Source organism: Oryzias melastigma, linkage group LG16 (assembly GCF_002922805.2).
Source record: "Oryzias melastigma strain HK-1 linkage group LG16, ASM292280v2, whole genome shotgun sequence".
NCBI lineage: Eukaryota > Metazoa > Chordata > Actinopteri > Beloniformes > Adrianichthyidae > Oryzias > Oryzias melastigma.
The window spans coordinates 23,153,215-23,177,132 of NC_050527.1; the positions used below are offsets into that span (position 1 = coordinate 23,153,215).

Sequence of the window (23,918 nt, forward strand, 5' to 3'; positions counted from 1 at the left end):
GGTGGGTGGACCAATCCCTAGACCCAACAAGCTTCAAACTTTACTGTGTCCTCCCCGTTGTTCAGGAGGGCTGAGTAAACTAAAGATTTCACAACAGGTTTCAGAGTTTCCCTCTATGTCACCATCCCTATTTTCATGGGATGGGGAAGTGATTTCTATGACTGAATCTGAATCAAGAAAGGCAGATTAAGCATCAACGAAACCCTGTCCAGACAATTCTAATAAAATGACCAAAACAAGACTGGTTCTGAGCCTCAGACCTATTTAAAAATCGTTTCAAGTATGTGTGACATTTTTATGAACTGTTTTGTTGTTTATTTCCATAAATGTGTGGCACTTCTTAGTATCTTTGGTTAAAAAAACTGTCTTAAATCAGCTCAAAGATTCTGAAAGCTGTCAGCTCTCCGTGTGTATGTTTGTCATATTCACCGTGCAGACTCGGCCGATGCGCGCTCTGAACGGCTCTTCATCCATCTTGGCTGATTGGTTGAACTCGCTGAAGAAAAAGTAGATCTCCTCCTTGTATTTTTCTGAAGATGGGATTATAGCTGCACCTGCAAACTGAGGATCTGGAAATGAGATTGAATTAATCTGCTGTAAATTTTAACTGTGAACAGACTTTATCAGAATATAAATGCTTGGGGGGTTTCATTCATCAGCCTAAAAACTCAGAAAATGTCATAACTGATTTAGGATGTAAGCCTTAATCACATGTACGGGGGTTGACCTGGACAGGAGCTCCAGGTTTTTGGGTTGTGGGCCAATGAAGGGCCAACTTGAGGAATATCATGAAAATGGAGTGAAGCATTTACATACAGTACGTTAGAGATTTTGTGTTCAAGTGTCAATGGTGACTCCTCAGGTTTTAAAGGGTTAAGAATTAAACCAGTGAAAACACTAATCAGGAACTCGGATTTGATAGTGGAGTATGGGTAGTTCCAATTTTTAAAAATGGATCATGAACGAGAAATGGCTGGAATTCTATGACACCAAGTCTTTCAATTTTTTAGAATAGAGCTGTGAAAGAAGAAGTCTGGAGCACTTCAACATTTCATACCAAGCCTTTTCCAAATTTGAGTAATGGTATTGCTAGTATCTAGCAGCAACAGCTAGTGTGAACACTACAACTGCATTCAAGAACCATCGTTCCTGTGTGTTCCTAGCTTAGTGGTCAAGGTGCATGAAGGAGTCCGCAAAAGATCTACACTGGTCTCAAGAACAACAGTTTCAGGGTTTTTGTGCAGTCACAGGATTTGGAGGGGGTGGAATAATTTCTACGGGGTGTAGAGGTAGAGTGGTTGACCTCAGATCGAAAGATTGGGCCTTTAAGGCAGGTAGAAAAGCGCTATACAAGTTAACACTATTTAACATTCACCCTTGTTGTTTAAGTGTTTGCTATGGCTTGTTTCCCCTCAGTGACAGATGAATATTTTGGCCCTCCATGGTCATTGGGCGGTCTATGACCTTGATTTTTTCATTTCTCAAACGGCAGTTGTGACTGAGGCTTTCGTGGTGCCTTTAATACTCCAAGAACACTTTGAGTAAACTCAAGCTGGTCACGATGTACATGCTTCCCCCTCACAGGACTGGAAACGGATGATTTATGGCGAGTACCACCCACCATCTCCAAGTCTGTTAGTTTAAGCATGCATGGCTTCTGCTCGCCTCTCCTCCTACTCACTTAGCAGCCAAACGTTCTCTGTCTTCAGGAGTTTCTGAGGGCCAAACGTACGCCGGATTGAGCCACTTTGACCTCCAACCACCGACATAGCAGAATACAGACTCCCATCTGAGACAGGCAGAGAGAGAGAAGAGATGAGAGAAGAAAAATATCGAGGAGGCACTTGAAGGTTGAGAGGAGAGACTAAAGTGACACAAGAAAGGGACTGACTGAGGTTTAAATGGGAGGAAGATTCAGAGAACAGATAGGGAATGGAAAAGTAAAATGGAAACCTCAAAAAGAAATTTGGCAAAAAATTGAGAGACAGAGCAGTGAGCACAAAGAAGACATCAAGGCCCAGTGCTCCAGTGAACAGCCAGCAATCACCATATTCTTAAGACCCCCTCTTAGAGCGCTGTCTCCATAGCAATGCACGAGAGGAAGTGTTATGGCATCAGCATCTTAATCAGGACTGGTCGTTAACTGAATGCCGCTCAGCTCCAGCAAAGAGCCCCCTCATTGCATCAGCAATCGATCCTCATCTGGAGGAGCATCCTGCGGCGCAGAGACGGTGTTCGCTAATTTAAGCGTCTTTTAAGAAAAAACATCCGCACTAAACAGCTAAAAAAAAAAAAAAGTAATAATCTGCGTGTCTCTCTAGGTGTAGCATCATTACTAAAAGGTCAGGTTAATTACAAACAGGCGTGTTTAGGTAATGTGATGCACAATCAAGCACTTAACACTTCAATTTCCTGTGAAGTGCAGCGAGGCATTCAAGTTCTATTTGTCACAATCACGACGCCGAGGAATTACACCGCTCAGCGTTTGCCTTTTCATGGGATGGCAAATGAAAACATTGCGTCTGATTTGAAGATTTGTGTTGACATGGAATACACAACAGTGCTGAGGGTGTGCACAAACTTATAATGAGTCCTCTGGATAACTGAACTCAGCCGTGACAGAAATACAAGACAAGGTGAATAAATAAAAAACATTAAATAAACACTTGAAAATTGTCATGGTAACATTTTATAATAAGATTCCCTAACAAGCTTTATTGACAATTAAACATTATCAATGTGTTTATAAGGGCTGGCAAGATTAGTCGACTATTAAAATAGTCGACAACTAATTTAATAGTCAATTAGTCGTTGCAATATAGAGTCCGAGTGTAATAAAGTTGAAAGTTATAATGGCATTATGCTAGCTTTTTGGACTATTTTGGCATTTATTAATTTAATTTGGAGTTTAGCTAATATTTCAGCTACATGCTAGCTATTTTGGCTAGTTTAAGATTTTTTTTTAAGCTTTTTGGGGTAATTTGGAGTTTAGCTAATTTTAGCTATTTTTCAAAATGAGAAATAAATAAATGCAGCCCAAAACCTCATTTATTTTAAGCCAATTTGATTTAAATCGAAACACTAAAGAAGAAAGACATCTAATTTTTTTAACAATTTATTGAGAAAATAATCAAGTTTTTCTGTCTTTCTTGAAAACAAATGCAGCACTTTCCAAAAACCTGAAACCTAATGCATTCTACAGATGTATTCATCTTTAAAACATTCTAGGATGAGCCTCTAAAAGGATTGGAATGACACTGATAGAAGATGATTAGAGGAAATAAATTGGTTCTGGGAGCCCAGAGTTCACTGACATTTCTGTGCTGCTCCTGACATAAATGAGCTCATATAAAGATTTCATGTAGCTTCACTTCAGAATGTGAAATGTGACAAAGTGAGAGTTTTTTTTTTTTTTTAAGAGATGAGAGAGAATTTTCAAAAGAGTTGAGTGGATTTGAGTTGAAAAATGTACTAAATTTAGTCCTGTCACGTTCTCTGTTCTGATCAGTATTTTGTTTTGTTATTTCACCTCTTGAATACTTTCTGTTTATTTAATATTTTGCATTTTCCAACATATTCTCAATCGGGGAAATGATTGAATTTTCTGTTCTGTGATAATTCTTCACACCTGGTCTGTGTTTAATGATCACACCTGATCCTAATTTTCACTTTCCCTCAGTCAGTATAAAACCAATCAGATTTTCTCTGTCAGAATTGTATCTAGTTTATAGTGTAAATACTGTGTTTGAGTGTGAAGCAGATCCTATTTTTTTTAAATTAGAAATTCTTTTGTTTGTTTCAATGGTTATTTTGCTCATCTGAAGGTATTTCAACTTGTGTCTTCTCAATTATCTTTAGCACTTTTACAACAGATCATCTGAGTTATGACAACAAAGGATAAATGTTTATGGCGAACTTGGGTCAAACAGCTAAAATAAAAAAGAACAAAGTATTTAACCAACAAAGTATTCATTATCAAATATATTATCAAAAGAACTTGGTGTAAAGTTTGATCTGAAATACAAAGAATATTCATTAATTTTGTTACTATTAATGGCAGAAGTTACTAATTTCTTCGTTCATACTGTCTTAAAATGAATAAACTCATTAAAAATACTTTTATTTCTCCAAAGTTGATTAAATCTACCTAGGTGGGGGGGTTCTGAAACATTCTCGCACTTCTGACTTTTTAAATTCATCTCAGTTTCGTTCATTGTTTTAAGCAAAGTTTTAAAGGTGGAATAACCTCAAGTGTAAGATTTCTTTTTTTTTAATTTCCTACTTTTAATTAAAAACCGGTCTCAGTCAGATGAATCTCAATGAAACCTTCCAGATGTAATGTTTGATTTTCCTGCAGAGGTTTTATTAAAACATCAAGTCAACGGTCAGACCTGATGGAAAAAGCCGAATATAAATGGAAAGAACATGAAAGCCTCGGAGGACCCTCGACATTCACCCACGCAGGGGTCAGCCGGCTGCAGCTGCAACATGTCGCCTGCAGCTGAAGTCCTTCAGGTTCAGTGACAGCAGCTCAGTCGGGGACGTTTCACTCTGACTCTACAAGACTTCCCGTGTAACGTGTGTTACCTGCAGGCAGGCTGATGGACTTCTGTGACGGATAAGGCGGTGAGATGTCCGAGGCCGACGCTATGTGGCCTCCCTGGACATCTGTGAGCACAGTGTCATTAACCTGGAGGAGGAAAACGGAAGAAACTTTGAATTTCTGCGTTTCCCCTTCATCCCAACTTTAATTTATCTGCTGAAAAATGCTAATATCCTTTGTGCATCCCCAGCTTAATTTTACAGCAGAAGAGCAGCACGCAATTCAACTGAAGTTTGTTTAGTAATTACAGAAAAAAAAGAACAGTGAAGTGAGCTTACCAGCATCCAGCACCTTGGGCTTCCTGCATTTGTTCCACAGACTATGAATGTGTCATTTACTTTCTGAAGGACGGTGATGAAATTATCACACTCCAGCTGTTGAAGAAAGAAGAAAATGTGAGGCAAAAGGAACAGAAGATGTGGAGCAGAGAAGAGAGGGAAATACAAGACGAAACGTTAAAAGAAAGACAAGGAAATGTGTGCAAAAAAAATGACATTTACAAAAGACTATGGGAAGAATAGTGAAAAGCGGTAACAAAGACGGGGAGCTGGAGTGTTGGGAGGAAGGAAGAAACCAGAGCCCAACACAAAGAAGATTAGTGAGGAGTTTGTTCAGAGAAGGAGACTGGAAGCCATCCCATTCTCTGAAGTCCTTTGGCAGAGAGCACACTTGAGCTCAGACCTGCAGTAGAAACAGGCAATACTCCAAATGGATTGCTTATTTATTAAGTATAATGAACTACTTCCTCCAACATGCTACACAAGAGGTTGGAAATGAGCTGAAGCCTAAGCGATGGATTTTTATCTCGCATCCAGGTCTGCTCACTAGAAACCTGATTAGTTTTTCAAAATGTTTTTGTTATTTTAGATTCATTTCTTTTAAGGAATTGGTCCTAAAATCCTGAGCTCCAAACTGTGGGTGTGTGGAGGTGGAGATGTGGGCGGTTAGATGTGTGGGCTAGAACTTCATTTACCGCTATCTGTCTTCCAGCCTGCATTGGTTTGCATTTCTTCTTATTCCAAGTCATGTTTAAAGTCCAATTCAAATCATCTTTGATCAATTTCAAAGGCATTCCCATTGTTGACATTTTTTTAACTGACTATGTGGTTTTTAGATTAAAAAAAATAAAAATAAAAAAATAAAAAACCTGCACTATAAAAAGTGAAATATTGGACCAATTAACAAAAGTTCTGCAATTTGTTACTTTAAAATATATGTATATTTATTTATTTTTTTTATCAAATTATAATTTTGAGTTTAGTAAGCTATCAACACAAAATGTAATTGAAAACTAATAATTTAAAATGTAACAATTACAGGACTTTTGTTAATTGATCCAACATTTCACTTTTTTCAGTGTCGGTTTCTTTGATGTCGTTTCTGTAAATTAATCAATCATTGCCAATTATCAGAAAGTCTCCTCTGAGTTGTGAGCAACCTTGCCCTTTCCCTCTCAAGCAGATTGTTTTTGTTTGTTTGTTATTTAAAAAAATAAAAGAGCATGATTTATTTCAAGTTACATTTGTATGTAAATGTTAACGGTTCAGAATATAGTGATGAACATGAATCAATCTTTCAATGAGAAAAAAATAAATAATTGTATTAAAATAAAATAAAATAAAAGTAACAGTGACATGTTATGTAATTAATATTCATTTAAAAAAAAAATTCAAAAAAGTTCAAAAATTCCTCTCCCCCAGTACTGAGAGGCTCTGCTTGGATGCTCTCCTGATGGCTCACAGCTCATACCTAACATTTCCAATGCAACACAAATGGTGAGCATATTTTTCATCTGCTCCTGATTAGAAACATTTGAATAAAGAAATACTCACAATGAAATTTTGATTTTTAATTACCTTTTATACATGTCCTCCTTCACCAATTTTGTCAGTGTGTTTTATAAAAGAAACATTCTTTTGTTGCTTATATAAAAATACTGGTCTGACATTGAAGCAAAACTGTGAAAATGTGTTTATTTGTGGAAAATTTCTGGTCTAAACAGGGAAAAAAATTTTGATTCTGAATATTTATTCAGCAGAATAATTTACCTTATTAAATCTTTAAAAAAGTAAGAGTGCAAAACTCGAAGTTAAAACTCGGTTTTCTCCAGATTTTCCCACAGGCAGGGAAGTTTTTATTTATTTTTTTTTCTTATTTACACTCCAAACATGCTCTATATTCAAACTGAAAGATCTTTGAAGCGGTTTGGTTTGGATGCAGAAGCTCTGCCTGCATCACATTTAGGAAGCTTCACTTTAAGGCTCCCAGTTATGATTTACATTCTGCAGCTTCTCAAACTGCAGAGTTTGAGAAGCTGCAGAAGCTCTGTCTGAAGTGGACAGAGAAAAACAAGCGTGGACCTGAATCTGGTTGGATAATTGTCACAAAATTAAAAAAAAATAAAAATCTTCCAGTTTGGGGATACTATAAAAGCCCATTTTGAAACAAAATCCAATTGATTTTAATTGTATTTTTTTCCCCTAAAGATGTATTATTTTCTTGAAAAGCTGAAACTATTTTATAGATTTAATAAGAAGGTAAATCATTCTGCTGAATCATCTGTGACTCATTCTTGATGGGAGTTTGTGTTGGAGTTCTTCACTGAAAATTGCTTAGCCTGTGTGTTATCAGGGGATTTGCACGCCTCCTTCAAGCCTCTTTGGTTTTGCTTACTCGTGAAGTTCCTCTGGCGGATCGGTCCAAGACTCCATCTGCCCCCGAACACATCATTTACATCAAAAACCCATTTGACACCGGTCTCAGGCCTCACTTGTTGATCAGCTGGGAGGTTCTGAGCAAGGTGTTCCACTTTAAGCCATCAGAATATATTCTTTTTTTTTATTTAATTTTTTTTAAGCAAGGCGTTGATTTTTGCTTAGTATAAACTGAAATGTTTCACAGTTTTGATTAAAAATTGGTCAATCATGACGAGAAGACAGATGAAGAAAAGTATGGATCAAAATTAAGAGATGATCTTCTGTCAAAGGAATTACAGCCAGCTCCCCAAAATATTAAATACAAAACAAAAACAGTAACTCGTACACAACAGATATTTTCACTTCAGTTTTAGACTGATTACTGCAGTATAGCAGCTTTCTGCAGTGGAAAATAATCAAATACCGATTTGAAATATCTTTTACTTTAGCTTATTATAGTTCAGAGACTGTGGCTGATTATAAATCTGCTGCACTCTCTCTATGGATTTATTTTAATTGTTTATTCCAATTACCTGCTCACTGAACTGCAGTGTTTGGCTTATTATTTGGAGGTTCTCCGGAGTAATTGTATCTAATCTCTTTGACTTGGTGTCTTAAAATCCTTCAGAATTTAAATGAAGTTGCAGATGCTCGGCGCGTTCTTGTGTAAAGGTGGAGGCTGCAGCACAAAAGATGAGTGTGATGAGGAGCAGCGTGACGGCAAAACAAAAGCACCGATGGGTTCAGACGGAGAGGACGTTTTTACCTCGAGAGGTGCAGCTTTCGCCTTGCAGGTGTCGATCGCAGTCTGATCAGACGCCACAGGGATCTGCTGGAGGGGAAAAGAGACTCTTGGTTTGTTTCAGTTTTTAAAAAAATACAACTTTAAAACGTAAATATATAATAAACAAGTGTTTTTCACAGCAAAATGTTCTCACAACCGTCTACAATCTTCTTTATGTAAGGAGGAACAAATAGAGACAAGGATCGCCTGAAAGAAAATCTGTTGCGTTCTTATTTGAAATGGAAAATACTGACTATTTAAGTACTTTTGGAATTGATTTACTGAATTTCAACCAATCAAAAATAAAATCCACATATTTCTGACTACGGTAAACATTTTCAAACGGCTAAGACAACTGGTCACAAACTGATTGGAAAATAATAAAAAAAAAGCTAAAATACCTCAAATTAAAAGTAAAATATAAAATTAAAGCTATGGGCAGCACTGTATGGCTCTTTCTATTGGTTTTATCTTCATTTTATGACTGCCTGGAGGTGACAAATCAGATCTGTGAGTTTCGGCAAAAGAAAACTTTTGGATTTCCTTAGAAACAGATGTTTTTTTTTATTTTTTTTATGCCCACATTCCTAATATGCTCTTATCCTATGTTACATCTTTTCATTCAACTTGAGCCAAGGAGTCATGCATCACAAAATATTTAGTAAAAAAGTGTGAATAATAGGGAACGCCCCTTTTGCTAGCTCACCATGCTAATGCTAAAATGTGAACATTAAAACAAGCATTTTTTTTTAAAGCATGTTCACTATATCAAAATTAATTTTACTGAGTAGGTGTGTGCAAATTTGGGGTTTTTGAGTATGTTGTGGGAGTTAAAATTTTCCTTAAATGAATAGTAAGGAAGAAGAATTGCGAAAACAATCTTGTCCTTTCAGTTCAGGACGGATGCGGGGCAGAATTAAAGGGCCTATTCCATGCAAAATCAACTTTTTTTGAGCTTTTAAGTCTTTTTTAATGTTCAACCCTCATTGTAAAGCAACTCCAAAGCTGTATTTTGATCTGTTCACGCATTTCTGCGCTCTGAGCACCAGCCCCTTCCAACCCACAACAACAATCGGGTTGTTACGAGCTGATGTCAAAATGTGAAAACTGCTTCTTTCAGGAAGAGTTTGTGCTGCCAGAAACGCCTCCCAAGCTGACAAAGTGCCTAATTTCTCTGCTCAGCTTGAGGTGCTCATGCGCTAGCTTTGCCGCTCACCTAGTGGTACTTAGCAGCTAGCCTCTGCCATTGCTACCACCAGTGTTACGATGGGCGGGGCTTCTAAAGGCGGTATGCACGGTACGGATTCGGTATGCAAATCCATCTTTGCAAAAGTTGGGATGTCATTAGTTTTCGTGGGTGAATCCCAAGAAAATAACTCATAAATAATTTACTCTCTACTGTGCTAAATGTAATATGATCATATATATGGATATAGTTTACTCTGAAATACTTACGAAAAGCAAATATAAAGGGTAAAGGCCCTTTAACTGTAGAATTTAGGTGAAAAATGCACAAGTCGTTCTAGAGTGAAGGCTCAGCACATGCAGATGTTCTTTTGTTCTGCTTTTAAACAGTGAAAAATGAGCTTTCTCTTCTTTAGTGCTCTATTACACGGAGCTGAGGAAATATGCTGCATCAAAACGTGTTCACAGTAACAAAACACATCAGTCCTTGATTTTTTTTTTTTTTATTTTGTTTGCGTCATCATCGAGAAAACCCGACGCTGAGCCAGATTTGATTCCACAAAAACAGGATTTCCTCTCAGGTCTGAAGCGGAGCCATCAGCTGCCCGCAGAGTCTAATCTATATTGACATTGTGATCTCAAGTGCACCTTCATTACTGCTTGCATGCTCCAGATTCCACAATCTGTATTGGAATCTCAGCTGCTCCTGTGGGTCAGTAGTGAGGCATCCATCACCAGTCCCTGCCCTCTTTAACTCGCATGTCACCCTCACAGCAAAGATGGCAGCTTGACTGTTGCTGTTGCTCGTGGCAACAGAAACAGCAGGAGGTTTTATTCACCGGCTTGTGTTTTCTTTACTGAACCTTCTTCAAAAAAATCTAATGTGTTCATCTGCTGCCAAATGGATAAAAGCGTTCATGTACCAGTAAAATAGTCAAGAAAAATGACAAATACTTTCAGTTTGATTTAATCCAAATGGTGCTCCACTTGTGATGCATTTCTTGTAAAAGTAAGCTGGTAAAATGAAAAAATTATAGACAAAAGGTTACTGTGATAAAAACCAAACATAAAGGAGCGGTTGGTGTAAGCACAGACCTACATGATCATTTTTGATGCTACCTGTGATCCCACTTTACAGACTCCCTCCTTCCGTGATGGGAAATGATTTGGGGCTTTTCCTGACCACATTCTTCTTATCTCAAAATGTCTCAATCTATTTCTAAAAAGCTCTTGAAAGCAAGGACCGGGCTCAATGAGGATTTTAAAAAAGGCTTTAGGAAAAAGATTAGAGGGTGAGTGCAAAGAAATTTTTCAGAACATGCTCAGCTGGTCTTTTAAAAACAAATGAGGGACAGCGAGTCTGAAATCAAAACGGCAGCTATCGTCCTGAAAGCACTTTAATCTTGTTCAGGTTTGAACAAGCGATCTGAGTTGATGCCACTTTCTTTATATCAACTCCTGGAACAGAAACTATTCTCCTTAAAAGACTTAAATTATGACTAGGGTTGGGCACTGAAGTTCGGTTCCAAGTAGGACCGTTATGATTTGCGCGGTTCTACCGAAACCGAAAGATGCGGCTGCAAACGGTGCCGGATTTCGGTTCCAAAGTTTATTGAAGTTTCATTTGTCTGTGGACATGTCAATCACTTGTACTCCCTTCTGATTCTTTACGATTCAGCCTATCTATTTACTTTCTTGTGTTCGTGGGCGGGCTCATATAAAACCGCCGAGATGGTCGGCTTCCGCAACGTCGGTGGGTGGGACTTTCGCTGTGAATAGTGGAGTTTCGGCAATTTTTAAACAACGCTGGAGCCCCATCCCAAAATGAAACAATGAATCGTTTCCTCCTTGTTGGGCTGCTAATAGCAGAAAGCTCGGCTCGGCTCCGCCCACCACCACAGCGGGTCGTCATCATCTGCTGCGCTTTGCAGCCGTGTGATTGACATTTATCTTCCGCCTTATTTTATTGAAATAAAATATTGCTTTTGCCCAAAAACAACTGCAAATAAATGCCACATTCCTGATTTAATTTAATAAAATGTCAGGCTAAAATTTCAAGGACGTTTAAGTTTATTTAAGACGGAGTTTTATATTATGCTTTATATTACGTGCGCACAGCTGCACGGCAGGAGGGAGTCTGCGCTTGTTTGAAGCCGTTCTGCTTTGGATTTAGGAAGATAAAGGCATTATTTTTTATTACTGAAGTACCGCAATAAGCACCGAAAGGGAACCGAAACCGAAACAAAAGAACCGCGGTAGAACCGGAACCGCATCAGAACCCATCGGTGCCCAACCCTAATTATGACAGAAAATACTCAACATTACAAAAACATTTAAGAAACTAACATCCAAAACATGGAAAACTTTCAATCTTCGTTCGGCCTTAAATTGGTCTTTAATTTAACATTTACATCACCCAGATGTCCATTTTTCCACATCTGGGTCCTTTAGGAACCTCAAATTATGCAGGAAACTTTTAGGTCATTGGATTTCAGAAAGAGTTGAGGAACTTGGATGTTAACAAATCGCAAGATTCATCTTAGCACCGTCTGAATTAGGGCTGGGTTTATTAAAATCGATTAATTGATCTGAATCAATTTGAGCTTAATTGAACAGAAATTGATCTATAAAAGTAAAGATTGATCTAACGCATAAAGCTGCTAGCTTGATGCTAACGTACAATGGGATTTCCCATTGGAAATCAGACTCTTTTAAGGAATTATTTTTGGAAGTAACCATTTGTGTTCTAAGGAATCATTTTTTGTCCTCATGTGTTCTTCTTCTGAAATAAGGTGCGGTGCTATAGCTCGATCTCCACCTAGTGGCCAAACTTCAAAACATAAATAGATTATTATTGTATTTCTAAACAGATGAGTGTAAATGTTTAAACCATGTAAACTCAAAATTGAATTGAACTCAGTTAAGTGGATCAAAAGAATCGGGGGAAAAATCAATTCAGATTCTGGTGAATCGAATCAATTCTGGAAATTATTGGTGATAGGCAGCCCTAGTCTGAATGTAGCTTTTTAAAACTAACTATTGAATGTTATGTAAAGGTTGATGCTAATTAAACTTAAGATGAAAACATCCGACATTCTGGGATCACTCATACTTGTGAGACATCTGTGACTCAATTTTCTTGTAGTTTTTGTGTCACAGCTCAGCTGCTTTAAGGTCTATTGTGAAATCTGCATGAGTCAATAAAGGTTTTTCACTTAAAATAACATCAAATTAGAACCATTAGGCGAATAAAACCAAGATATAACAAGTTAGAGGTTTTTTTTCTCAAGATTTTAACAATATTTCACCATTACTACAAAAATACAAGGAATGACCTTAATTAGACCCCTTTGACTGAACTACAGTTTATTTCATGACATGAATATAATTTGTTTTTTTAGTCCTTACTTTGTAATTAAAAGAGGTAACTGAGGATAAAAGCCTCTTTCTTTTGTTTCCACGTGTTGATTGTTTCTAAATGATCTACCTGCTGGCAAACACTTCAGTTCTATCGATCCACCTGCTTATCCGAGGTTTTTCAGACGAGGTGTTCCCACAAAGTTTCTAATAAGGTCTTAATTTCAGCAGCAATTCCTAATCAGTCTAACAGCTGCTTCGATAAAATACAAGAAAAGAACAGAAGAGCTCTACCTGCACGTCATAGACTTTGCTGTCGGTGAACTTCAGCACATAGATGACAGCTCGGCCCCCCACATACAGAGTGTCGCTCCCCTCCGGGTGGTACATGCTGATGTAGTTCTCAGGTATGCTGAAGTGGAACCTGGGGGACTCTGAGGGCAAGAACACACCAGAAAGAATTCATAAACATAATGAATATATAACAGTGGCAAAGAGGAAAAGCACCTCAGCTGTTTTATTTTAGCAAGAAATAGAACAGAAGACAAACAACGGAACTATATCTATACAGAGATATATCAAACCTAGGATAATTAGTCATGAAATTATTGAAATATATATATATATATTCACCTGTAAATAATTCAATCTATTAGCTCTAATGCATACAGAACCTCACACTTTAAAACCATCAATTTTTAAGTTTGTCAAAAACAGTTTAATTAATTGCGTGAAAGGAAGTAGGAGGAATGAAGTTTTCTAATTTCGCCACTTATAAATCACTTAACTTTTATTTGCTTTTACACTTTAAGTGAATTTGAGCATGTTCTAGATCCTGGGGAAGACCTGGGACACGCCATAGAGACTACGTCTTTCAGCTGGTCTGGGAACGCCTCAGGGGTCCCCCCAGAAGAGCTGGAGGAAGTGACCCGGGAGAGGGAAGTCTGGGTATCTTTGCTCAGACTGCTGCCCCTGAGACCCGGTCCCGGATGAATGGACCAAGATGGATGGATGGAAATGTTCTTGTGACATTTTTCTTAACTTTTCTTTATTTCATACTGAAAATTAAGCTTAAAATTGTATTTCTAAATTTATTGTGAATCAGGAGGCAGCAAAAAAAAAAAAAAGCTGTAGCAGCGACATGGAATCTTGAATCGGCGAGCCCCAAACTCCCTGCTCCCTCCATTCTTATGCATCCACTCGTAGACAAATAGATCCATGAACGTCTTTGTTTTCCTCCTCTGAGCTGGCATCTGCCTCAAAACTTTAAGGCTTATATTGATCGGTAATGTTAGGTTGAGGGCTGTAAGCTAGCAGGACAGCGAGTGTATCACCACATTTCATCACTATGGCCCTCATCTGTGGAACAGCTGCCTGATCATGCGAGGGCTTCATCCACTGTGGAATTTTTCAAGAAAAAAATCTTCTTTTTGGGATAGTTTTTACATGTACATGTTTTAATTTGATTTTATACATTTTTACTTATAATTTATTTGATCTAATTTGATTGTTTTGTGGGATGTTTATGTGTGCTGGGTTTTTTAATGTGTTTTTATTTATTTTTATTATGATTGCTATGACTATTTTTTTTGTCATACTCTTATTTATTTTATTCTGAAAAGCACTTTGAGATGCTCGGATGCAGGAAAAATGCTCTAAAAATAAATAATTTAAATGTGAGCAGTTCTGCCCACAACTCAGACACAAATTTCCAATTAACAACTTTCGCTCTGCATAAAAAAAATATTTTATTGGAAAACAGTTTTTCTGATATTGTCTCAAAAGTCCATAATCATAGCTAAAAGACCACAGGCAATGATTTTGAAATAAATCAAAAGAGGATTGAAGTGGCTCTTTAAAACCGTCCAGTTTTTGATGGAGCTGCTGTTTCCGGCTGAACAAAAGTCCAGCTTTGTTGGCGAACGGTCCGGATTTAATCCCCCGTCAGCACAGGAACCGTCTGAATGGGTGTTGGCAGCGAGCGGGTTTCATTTACAGAGATGATTTTTCTTCATCTTTGCGTCAAGCGGTGTCTGTGCAGCGCCCAGCCTGGGTGCTAAAGGAAAAGGGCATGTCGTGGGAGCGTAAATGTTAGCCTTATCATGTGGGCAAGTCCTGTCGCAGTTTTTCCTTGGCTGTGGACGCCAACTAAAAAACCCACAAGCGCAGTACATCTGAACCGAGTCTCAGCTGACTCATCCATATTCTCACTATTTGTAAATGTACAGACAGAAAGGAAGTAAAACTGATTCTCATTAGTAAATGATGGATTATGGTGCAGTTGTGGTCTATGTAGAAATGTTGCTAAACCGCGTTTGGCTGAACAGAAGAGGCTGTTTTCCTGCTTTCAGAGCTGTGTAGCACCTTCCAGCAGAGACACACAGAACAGATGATGACAGGGATGAGACCTATAGGGGGCTGCTGCTCTACGGAGGAAGCATGAAAGTATCTGTCAGTGTGGGCTGGATGAGTCTGATTATTTGTTGGAGTGTGTTTATGATTCTCTGGAGGCTTTTTCTGTCCATGTCAGTACGGTTTATTGTACACACCAACTGTTACAGAGTCTGTTTGTATATTCTCAGTGGAGCAATGTTAGAAGTCTGAGTGTTGTTTTTCCCTAGAAAGAAGAGCCCATACTGAGGACAGTGGATGGGACTTTTAAATCCTCCAGAGATTCACCAGTTTTCAGCATTTTTTTGGCTTTTTCTCTTAAAGCATATATATATATTTTTTAAACTGAGGCTCACGTCTTCAGAGACTTTCAAATTTGTGATCCCCCCACAAAAAAAAGGACATCAAGTCCGACAGTAAAACCAGAACGAAGAGAGAAATGGTGATACAGGTTGCTAGCCAACCCACTATGTTTCTATGGAAACAGCAGCCTCCCTTGTTGACAAGAATGTAATTGATGAAGCCTGTTCTTCACAAGGAAATGAGACGTACCCAAGAAAAACCCTGTGTGGCTGTTGACTAGGGAAGTATTCGGGAAAGCAACAAGTGAACATCAAGATTTGCTTTTTGATTAAAAAAAAAAAAAATCACAATTTTCTGCATATTTTTTTCTGCAGAATGTTATCCTTTAAGCTAATTTTCATCAATAACTGGCAAAGCTTAAATGTCTGATATTTATCGTTTCTATGTTCTCGCTATATCAGGGGATGATAATATTAGTCCTACAAGAAGAATCTTTATTAAAGAATGCTCGATGAAAGCCATCACAAGTGGAGCTGTACAAAAGCCTTATGTTAACTCATTTGAATAAACCAACTCCAAAGAGTATGTCGACCATGAAGGAGTGAAAATGGATAAAGACATGCTGGCTTCAGCGAAAGTTACCAAATCAATGTGATCGAATTTATGCTTATTTCATATTTTCTGCATCACAATTATCCAATATCAAACAGCTTCCAGCATTTAAGCATCAATGAATGGATCTGAGTTTCTGTTTTCTCTTGTGTACAATCCAAGTTTGAAGGACAAGTAAAGTTTTTTTATTCTTCGTAAGTTCTAGCAAACGCACTAAACTCTTTGTGTCAGTTCTCCACTTCAGTTTAACTATCATCCTCTCTTTGTTGGGAGGACAAAGCAAAGCGAGCAAATGCAGGTTACAGTTTAATTCCACACCTTCGCATTATCAGAATGATGCTTTCAACTTCTTTAGTCAAAGAAAAATGGAATTTACAGAATGAACACATCGACAAATTCTAAAAATATTGATTATGATTGTTTTTCTCACAAACTGAAGAAGTAACTATTAAGCCACATTCATGCTGGGGTTGTGACGCTTGTTTAACAATGTGCTAAGTGTGTTCTCCTTATGTTCAATTGTTCCCAGCGGTCTTTTAATTATAATTGTTGTTTTTAGCCAAAATCAAAAAGCATTTGTCATTTTTCAAGACCTATTTCTGCAGGAGCTCACTAGAAATGTGCCTCTAGTTGTCGGTTGGACTGCTGGCACGTAAGTTACCCCAATTTTCTAACATCCCTTTGTTTAGACTCTAGCTTAAAACATCTCACATTTTAATGTTACATAAATTATTTGATATACTTCCTCCATCTTTCAAAATAAATGCTATAAAAACATGTAACACCAAAAACACAGTTTTTTATTTTAGTGAGTCGTTGATGAATTAAGCATATGGTGTTCACACTGAACAAGCAGGGAGGGGCTTTTTCTTTCTTTATTTTATTTTATTTTTTCTAGCAAATGTTCGCCACCTACAGTTGAAACAGGTTTAGTGTGAAACGTTGAAGTGGAGCAGATTTCATGACTCTTGCTTCAGGCTTACTCTTTCACAGCTCTATTCCGATATCAGAAACACTGTCTCATATAATAATGGTTGGGCACAAACTCAGATTATTAATGTCTCATCCATGATCAATTTTCAAACTGTTGGCACTTCCATGAATGAAGAGACACCATTTATACCTCACAACCAAGCCTGAATCCTGAATAGAGCCTGAAAACGGTCTTAAAAATGATGCGTGAGTGAAAGAGTTTTGAATGCTGAAGGACAAAATGCATAAAAACGCATTGACTCTTCATGGAAAGTGGTTGCTTGAACTTTCCGAGAACAGAGAGAACGTAGCTTCAGACGAAGATGAGGAATTTATGTGGACTTCAATCTGTCAGGTTTGTGCCTAAAACCTATAAAGGAAGTTATTTTATTCATGCATTCCCAAAGACACGGCTTTTAACATAAAGAGCATTAGAATGACTAAATATTCAATAGTCTTAACTAAAACTGATGGTAAACATGGTTTTTGGTTGGAATCTGAACACAGTAACAGGCTCAACTTAAAAACAAATGAAAAATGATTGATATTGTTTGCAGAAATACTATAAATCCACAACTGATGAGAAAAATGTTTCCACCCTTTCAACGTTAACCATCAGTGATGATGATGGAGCTGTTGAGGACAATATACTCGTCAGAGTGTTTTCCATAAACAGCTAAAAATGCACATTATAAAAACAAGTTAAAGAGTTGCATGTTTGTGTTTGACTAAATCCATCTCTGCAGAATTCTGCTTTCAAACGTTTAGCTCCACAGAGCCGAGTTATCGTCAATCCTTCATCTAAAGACGGAAAAGTCTTTCAAAAACACAAAATTCTTTTGTCCCCAAGTCTCTTGAACTGACAACAAAAACAGATGCAACAAAAGCCAAAGAAAACTGAATTTGATTCAGAAGTTTCAGCTGGATTCAGGTGTGTTGTACTCCTTAAGGTTTACAATTGTTTATAATTGGTTGTTTTAAATCTGGTTTGCAGCAACACTACAACTTCAACGATCCATGAATGTGTTTATTTGTTCTCACAAACCTAAATCTGTTTCTTTCTCTTCTTCCCTCAGACATTAATTCACTCATGCCGGGCCATAACCTTAAATTTTCCAAAGGTCAGCCGGGCACACACGAAGACAAACATCCTCATTTTCTCCAGCTTGCCTGATTTAAAGGCTTAATTAAAAGGCAATTACAGACACATGTTCTCAGAAGTAAAAGCATTTTTGAATTAGTGAGTCGCTTTTAAAGACAGAAAGCCCATGAAAATATGCAAATTCAGGAGAAGAGAGCAATTTTGGGGGTTAGTCTGGAATTATAAGGCATTTATAGAAAAAAAAGCAGAGCCAAAGTTCAACGATCAAGAAAGCTGTGAAGATTGTTCCATTTAGTTTCATCAAATCAAATGAAAAACCATTTCAGAAAAACACTGAATCATTTTGTTGATGGACTTCAAGGTTCTCCAGTATGAGTTTGAAAGGAAAATCTGAGGCTGACGGTGACATTTTCTCCTCAGGTGTCCAGTTTAATGGTAAAGTGAAACATTTTAGTTGTTTCTGATGCCTTCATGACACTTTCTTCATCCAAGGATGCCATGTTCTCGCTCTATTTTGCTCCATTTTTTGTCTAGTATCACAGCCTTGTCATAGATATGCATTCAGTCCACAAAGTAAAGAGAAGCTGACTTTTTTTTTCATCTATTCACAGATTAATCCAAATCCTAATCCTTTCAGCAAACCCCAAAAGAAATGAAAAGCACAAAGCTTCTCTCCTGCTTTTAATCCTGAACAAATGCATGAACACCTAATACACATGAAAAAAATAATTTAATTATAAAGGCGGTGTGTGCAACCGGAGCTTTGCAAATCAACACTTTTGGTAATTGTAACGTAAAAGGTGCTTCTCACAGCGAAAAACCCCAACAGAGACATCATTTAGTGTAGCAGGTCCCCTCAGCTCCGAGGCTTTTTAGCACATTCCAGTGAGCTGCTTTTGCTTTTAAATTATGGCTTTCAGTGTTCTGATTCTGTCACCGCCTTTCCGGTAACAGCAGGTGGGCGGCTTTGTGACGGTTTGATCAGACAAAACAAGACAACAAATCTACCAGAAACCAGAGCAGCTCACATCCAAATATGAAGCTCCCTCCATGCTAAAGAGTAATTTAGTTACCTCCAATTGAATCAAAAACAGAGCGACCGTTGAACTTTACTTCAGCATGTGGGCAGAATCACAACTCCAAATGCTAAACGGTGTCAAAAACTGTGTGCTGGGTGTAAACGAGGAGGCAGCGCTGCATTTAAAGGCCAAACTGTTTAGATTTCTGTCTTAATGTGTTTCAACAAACACAATAAATAAACGTTCACACTATAGTGATTCTTCAGCTCCTTTACGTTTGTTTTACGGCACCAAAAACTAAATCACACTTTCACTGATTACAGCAATCTTGGTATTAAAAGTTCAGCTTGTTCAGGACATTACTGCTTGAATTATTTATATTTATAAACTTTATCGTTTTTGAATTATTGAGCAAAATTTGCCCCATAGAAAATGAATGAGAGTCTTCAAATTTAAAAAATGTAAGTAAATTACCAACAAGGGTTTAAATATTCCTGGGCTATGTTTTCATCTTTTATAGTAATTTTCAAAAAATATTTTTAATAACACGCTAATGTTTCTAGCTAATTTGTTATCTACTGGGGTTTTTCAGGGCTAGTTTAGAGTTTAGCTAATATTTTAGCACTAGCCTAGCGTTTTTGACAAAATTTGTTTTTTTGAGGAATTTTTGAGTTTAGCTAGTATTTAAGCAACAAGCTAACTCTTTTGGGTAATTTGGCATCTATTAAGGTCTTTTGGCTAATTTGGAGTTTAGCTCATATTTTCATATTTTAGCAAGAAGCTAGCTGTTTTGGCTAATTTGGCATCTACTAAGGTTTTTTTGGCTAATTTAGAGTTTAGCTAATATTTTAGTAACATGCTATCGTTTTGGGCTAATTTGCTTTCTACTGAGGTTTCTTTTTTTTAGGCTAATTTCAAGTTTAGCTTCTATTTTAGCAACAGGCTGAGGTTTTTGACTAATTTAGTTTACTGAGGAATTTTAGGCTTTTTTGAAGTTTAGTTAGAATTTCAGCAACGAGCATGCTAATTTGGTATCTACTAAGGTTTTTTTATTTTTGCTAATTTAGTTTAGCTAATATTTTAGCAACATGCTAACATTTTGGGCTAATTTCTTTTCTACTGAGGTTTTTTTAGGCTAATTTCGAGTTTAGCTAATATTTTAGCAACAGGCTAACGTTTTTGACTAATTTAGTTTACTAAGGAGTTTTAGGCTGTTTTGAAGTTTAGCTAGAATTTCAGCAACGAGCTAGCTAATTTGGCATCTAGGTTTTTTGGGCTAAACTGGGGGTAAGCTCATAGCTCATATTTTATCAACATGCTAACATTTTTGCTAATTTGTCATCCACTGAAGTTTTTAAAGGCTACTTTAGAGTTTAGCTTTTATTTTAGCAACAGGGTAATATTTTGGCTAATTTGGCATCTACTAAGGTTATTTGGGCTAATTTTGAGTTCAGCTCATATTTAACTAATACACTAAATATTTTTGCAAAATTAGCATGTATTATGTATTTTTAAGCAATTTTACAACAATTATTTTCAGAAATTTAGGTCGACTTCAGCGCTCTTTCATACTTATGTTGTGAAATCTCCAGTCTTTCAGCAAATTTAACATTTTGCAAAAAGCTTTTCCAATTTCAGCAAATCCCTTCAGCGATTAAAGTAAATTGCATCACCATTTTCAGCAAAAAGCTTCAGCATCTTCAGAGACTACTTTCAGCAGAAAGCACTCACACTAGCATTATTGCAGGTAATGCAACTTTTCTAGTTCAATTTGTTATTTTCTTCTATGGGTTCCAACCTTAGAATGATAGTTTTTTCTCAATTACTAAAACACTAAACCCCAATGTGTGAACCAAATGCTCCGTAGCCTGAAGCCACTGATTGAATCAATCATTTCTTTGGCAAAACCATAAGCACTTCTCACCTGTTTAGACATAACTTGCCAACACATGTTCATTGGGATCCACCTGTGCTACATAAATGGTGTGCACAGATGATAAGTCAAACACAAAGAGAGCACAAGTGATATTTTGAGAATGATTAAAAAAACAGTAATGTGCAGTTTCTTTCTTATAAATATTGTATGCACACAAAGTATTATGATTGCATTTATTAGGAGTAGAAATATCATATTTTCTAAAGAGTCTCCAGGATTTTCCAGTGAGCACGGACATGCTACCGTAAGTGTTGTATGAAATTTGCAGAAAAAATCAAATGAGGGCTCACTTGACCGGAGTCACATATGGGTGGGAGGACCGGTACCCACCAAGCAAGGCCAAGTGGGCCCTAAATGGTTTCAAAGTGGGAAGAAAATGTGATCTCCAAATGTTTTTCTCCACAGTTTCTGTCGTGGCCCCACCTTTGTTTGCCCACATTGACTTAACCCTTGTGTGGTGTTCGTATTTTTGTTACTTAGCCAGTTTTCATGGGTCTGGTGGACCCGCTAAAGTCTTGGGTTTTTAAAACAACACAAACAATTTTTTGTGAAAATACTTAACAGATGTTTACTTGATCACAATTGCAAGCCAAATGAACTGCAATCATGGTTAATATTTGGTCTTAACCTTTTATAGAACACATTTATGGATTAATGTGCAACTCGTTTTTTAATTAAAAAGTAATAAATATGAAAATCAGTTACAATAAAGTGAAGTGTTTGGAAAAAAACACATTTTCAAATGAAGCAATATGTTTCACAACTACTGATTTTAATCTTTTGGACTTCATTAGACATATAGCTCATTTAGCTTAGTTTACATTACACAAGTTGAACATATACAGTAACAATATCAGTCATTACATCAGCCCCACTGAGTTCTGTTTACACAATTCTTTATAAAACATGAGGAGCAGTTTTACAGTGTGTGTTGCATATGTATTTGTTACACTTGCTACATATATATTGAGTTTTCCTGTCCAACGTGGGTCCACAGACTTCACAGCGCCTATTTTTGTTTCTGCTGGCCACAACCTAGAACAGGGATAGGCAGCTCCATCCAAGCCCTACTCACGACTGATTAGCTGGTTCAGGTGTGTCCAACCAATTAGAACGTGCCAGAACAGAGTGTGTTTGAAAACATACAGGAATGCAGGCCTCGAGGCCTGGAGTTGCCTATCCCTGATCCAGAATAATGAAAAGATCAGAAATTTTACTATCCCCTCTCTCTTTTTTGTAAAACATACATGACATACTCCAACAGCGTCACACCCTTACTTCAGGTTCATCAGATGGTGGTTTTGTAGGTTGGGTGGATGGGGCACCAGCAATCTCCTCTTGAATTCTCCTCACAATGGCTGCAGAAACTAGTTTTCATGGAACATCTTGACTTTTGAAGATTTGAGGTCTCACCAGGGCCTTTCCCAGTTCCTCAAAAAAGAGGTGTTTTCTCTGGAGCTTCTCCCTGATCCACTCTGTGTTCAGTACCATCAACATGACAAAGGTGTTGTACGCTGAGATGTCCATCATGTCAAAGAATATCACCAGCAGCCACCGTAGGGTTCTCCTTTTACAGCTGTAGGCAGTCACCAGTTTGTCCGCGTTCTCCTTTTGTAGCATTGTAATCATGATGATCTCAGGCTTTTGATGCTCCTGGCCACAGATTCTCCCATCCCTGTGTAGCGTACCTGTGCTGCTGATGGGCTGGTCGTCTTCATTTTAGTTCTAACTGGTGCTGAACCTCCTTTTCTTCCTCAAAGTCATTGTCAGACTCTGAATTTTCAGCAATATAATCTTCAAATTCAGAAACCTCTTCCTCGACATCTTCAGAAGCTTCTCCCTCTTCCCAAATTAATTGCAAGGTCCTCTCAGCAGATTATCTTTTGACCATCTTGATCACTTGTAAAAAGCTACCACACTGGAAAAGTCTTTACTTATAGTGTCATGCCCCTTATTTGCAGGTGGGATAGGGGATGAGAAAAAAAAAAAAGTTTTGTTCCTGCAAAACAGAGGGTAAAATGTGCGGGAAAGTAAGAGCAGATGGTGTTGGTTGCAACAATGTTGCAGCTTTGTGCGTGAACAAGCTCCAGAAAGGAGGAATACAGAGTGAAGGTACGAAGGACCTATACTTTCCATACTTTATTATCTCTGGGTCCAATGGACCCGAACACCCTGTGTGTAATATAAATGCGTGGGGTGGGTGTACAGAGTATGCAGGCAATGAAAATGTGTTTTGATTTATGTTCTTTGCAGAAAATGAGACAAGGATTTTCAGGTTGTAAAAATAATTAATTGTTTCATTTTTCTATTGATAAAAACTGAAAACGGTCCCACAGACCCGAACACCATACAAGGGTTAAGTGGAGATTCAGTGAAAAAGCTTGCTACACCAGCCCAGTAGAGACCTAGTGAGCTCCACTTTGCATCCTATCAAGCCCCACTGTACATCTAGTGAGCTCCGCTGAAGAAAGCGCCTCTGTAAGAAGGTGAGGTCCACTGTAGTCCTGAAACAGCTTCCATGTTTGCCCCTCAAATCCTCTGAACTTCAGTGTCCCTGAGAAGCGATTGCATAACAAAAGTTTGATTGATATGACACGCACGTCTCTCAGCGTCATCCTGAGCTCCATCGCGAGGAGAGAAGAGATAACTTGACAGACAGCCCACACCTCTATTGATTGCTGAATACATTAGAGGTCTGTGTGGGGTGTAAAAAAAAGAAGGGAAAAACTCGTGAGTGGAATAGATAACAGGGTCTCTGCACGGAATTTTCCACTCCACACTCCTGTCCCCTTTGCTGTCTGCTTTTATGCGTCCAGCTGTGCGTGCTTTCCCCCTCTGCTCTGATGCTGAGCGCCCCCGACTCCTGTGCTGCAGTGGGAAGCAGCTGCCTTGTCCCGCATTGCAGCTCCGCAAGGACGCGGAGCCACAATGACTGTATCAACCTCTACAGAGCCATAT

At 37.8% G+C, this 23,918-nt stretch overlaps 1 protein-coding gene across 2 annotated transcripts in view; it reads right to left on the reverse strand.

The window, feature by feature from the left end:
* si:ch211-113g11.6 (uncharacterized protein LOC559008 homolog) overlaps window positions 1-23,918 on the reverse strand; it is a 52,953-nt gene that overhangs the window by 27,999 nt on the left and 1,036 nt on the right. Inside the window, exons 2-7 of one of the 2 annotated variants that reach the window (XM_024258308.2) lie at window positions 12,920-13,059; window positions 8,066-8,128; window positions 4,882-4,977; window positions 4,588-4,690; window positions 1,682-1,789; window positions 430-569 (exon numbers count right to left, since the gene is read on the reverse strand). In XM_024258308.2, coding sequence (XP_024114076.1) covers window positions 430-569; window positions 1,682-1,789; window positions 4,588-4,690; window positions 4,882-4,977; window positions 8,066-8,128; window positions 12,920-13,059 — 650 coding nt within the window. Of the gene's footprint in view, window positions 1-429; window positions 570-1,681; window positions 1,790-4,587; window positions 4,691-4,881; window positions 4,978-8,065; window positions 8,132-12,919; window positions 13,060-23,918 lie in introns of both variants that reach the window. The other variant, XM_024258307.2, reaches the window with a different exon arrangement.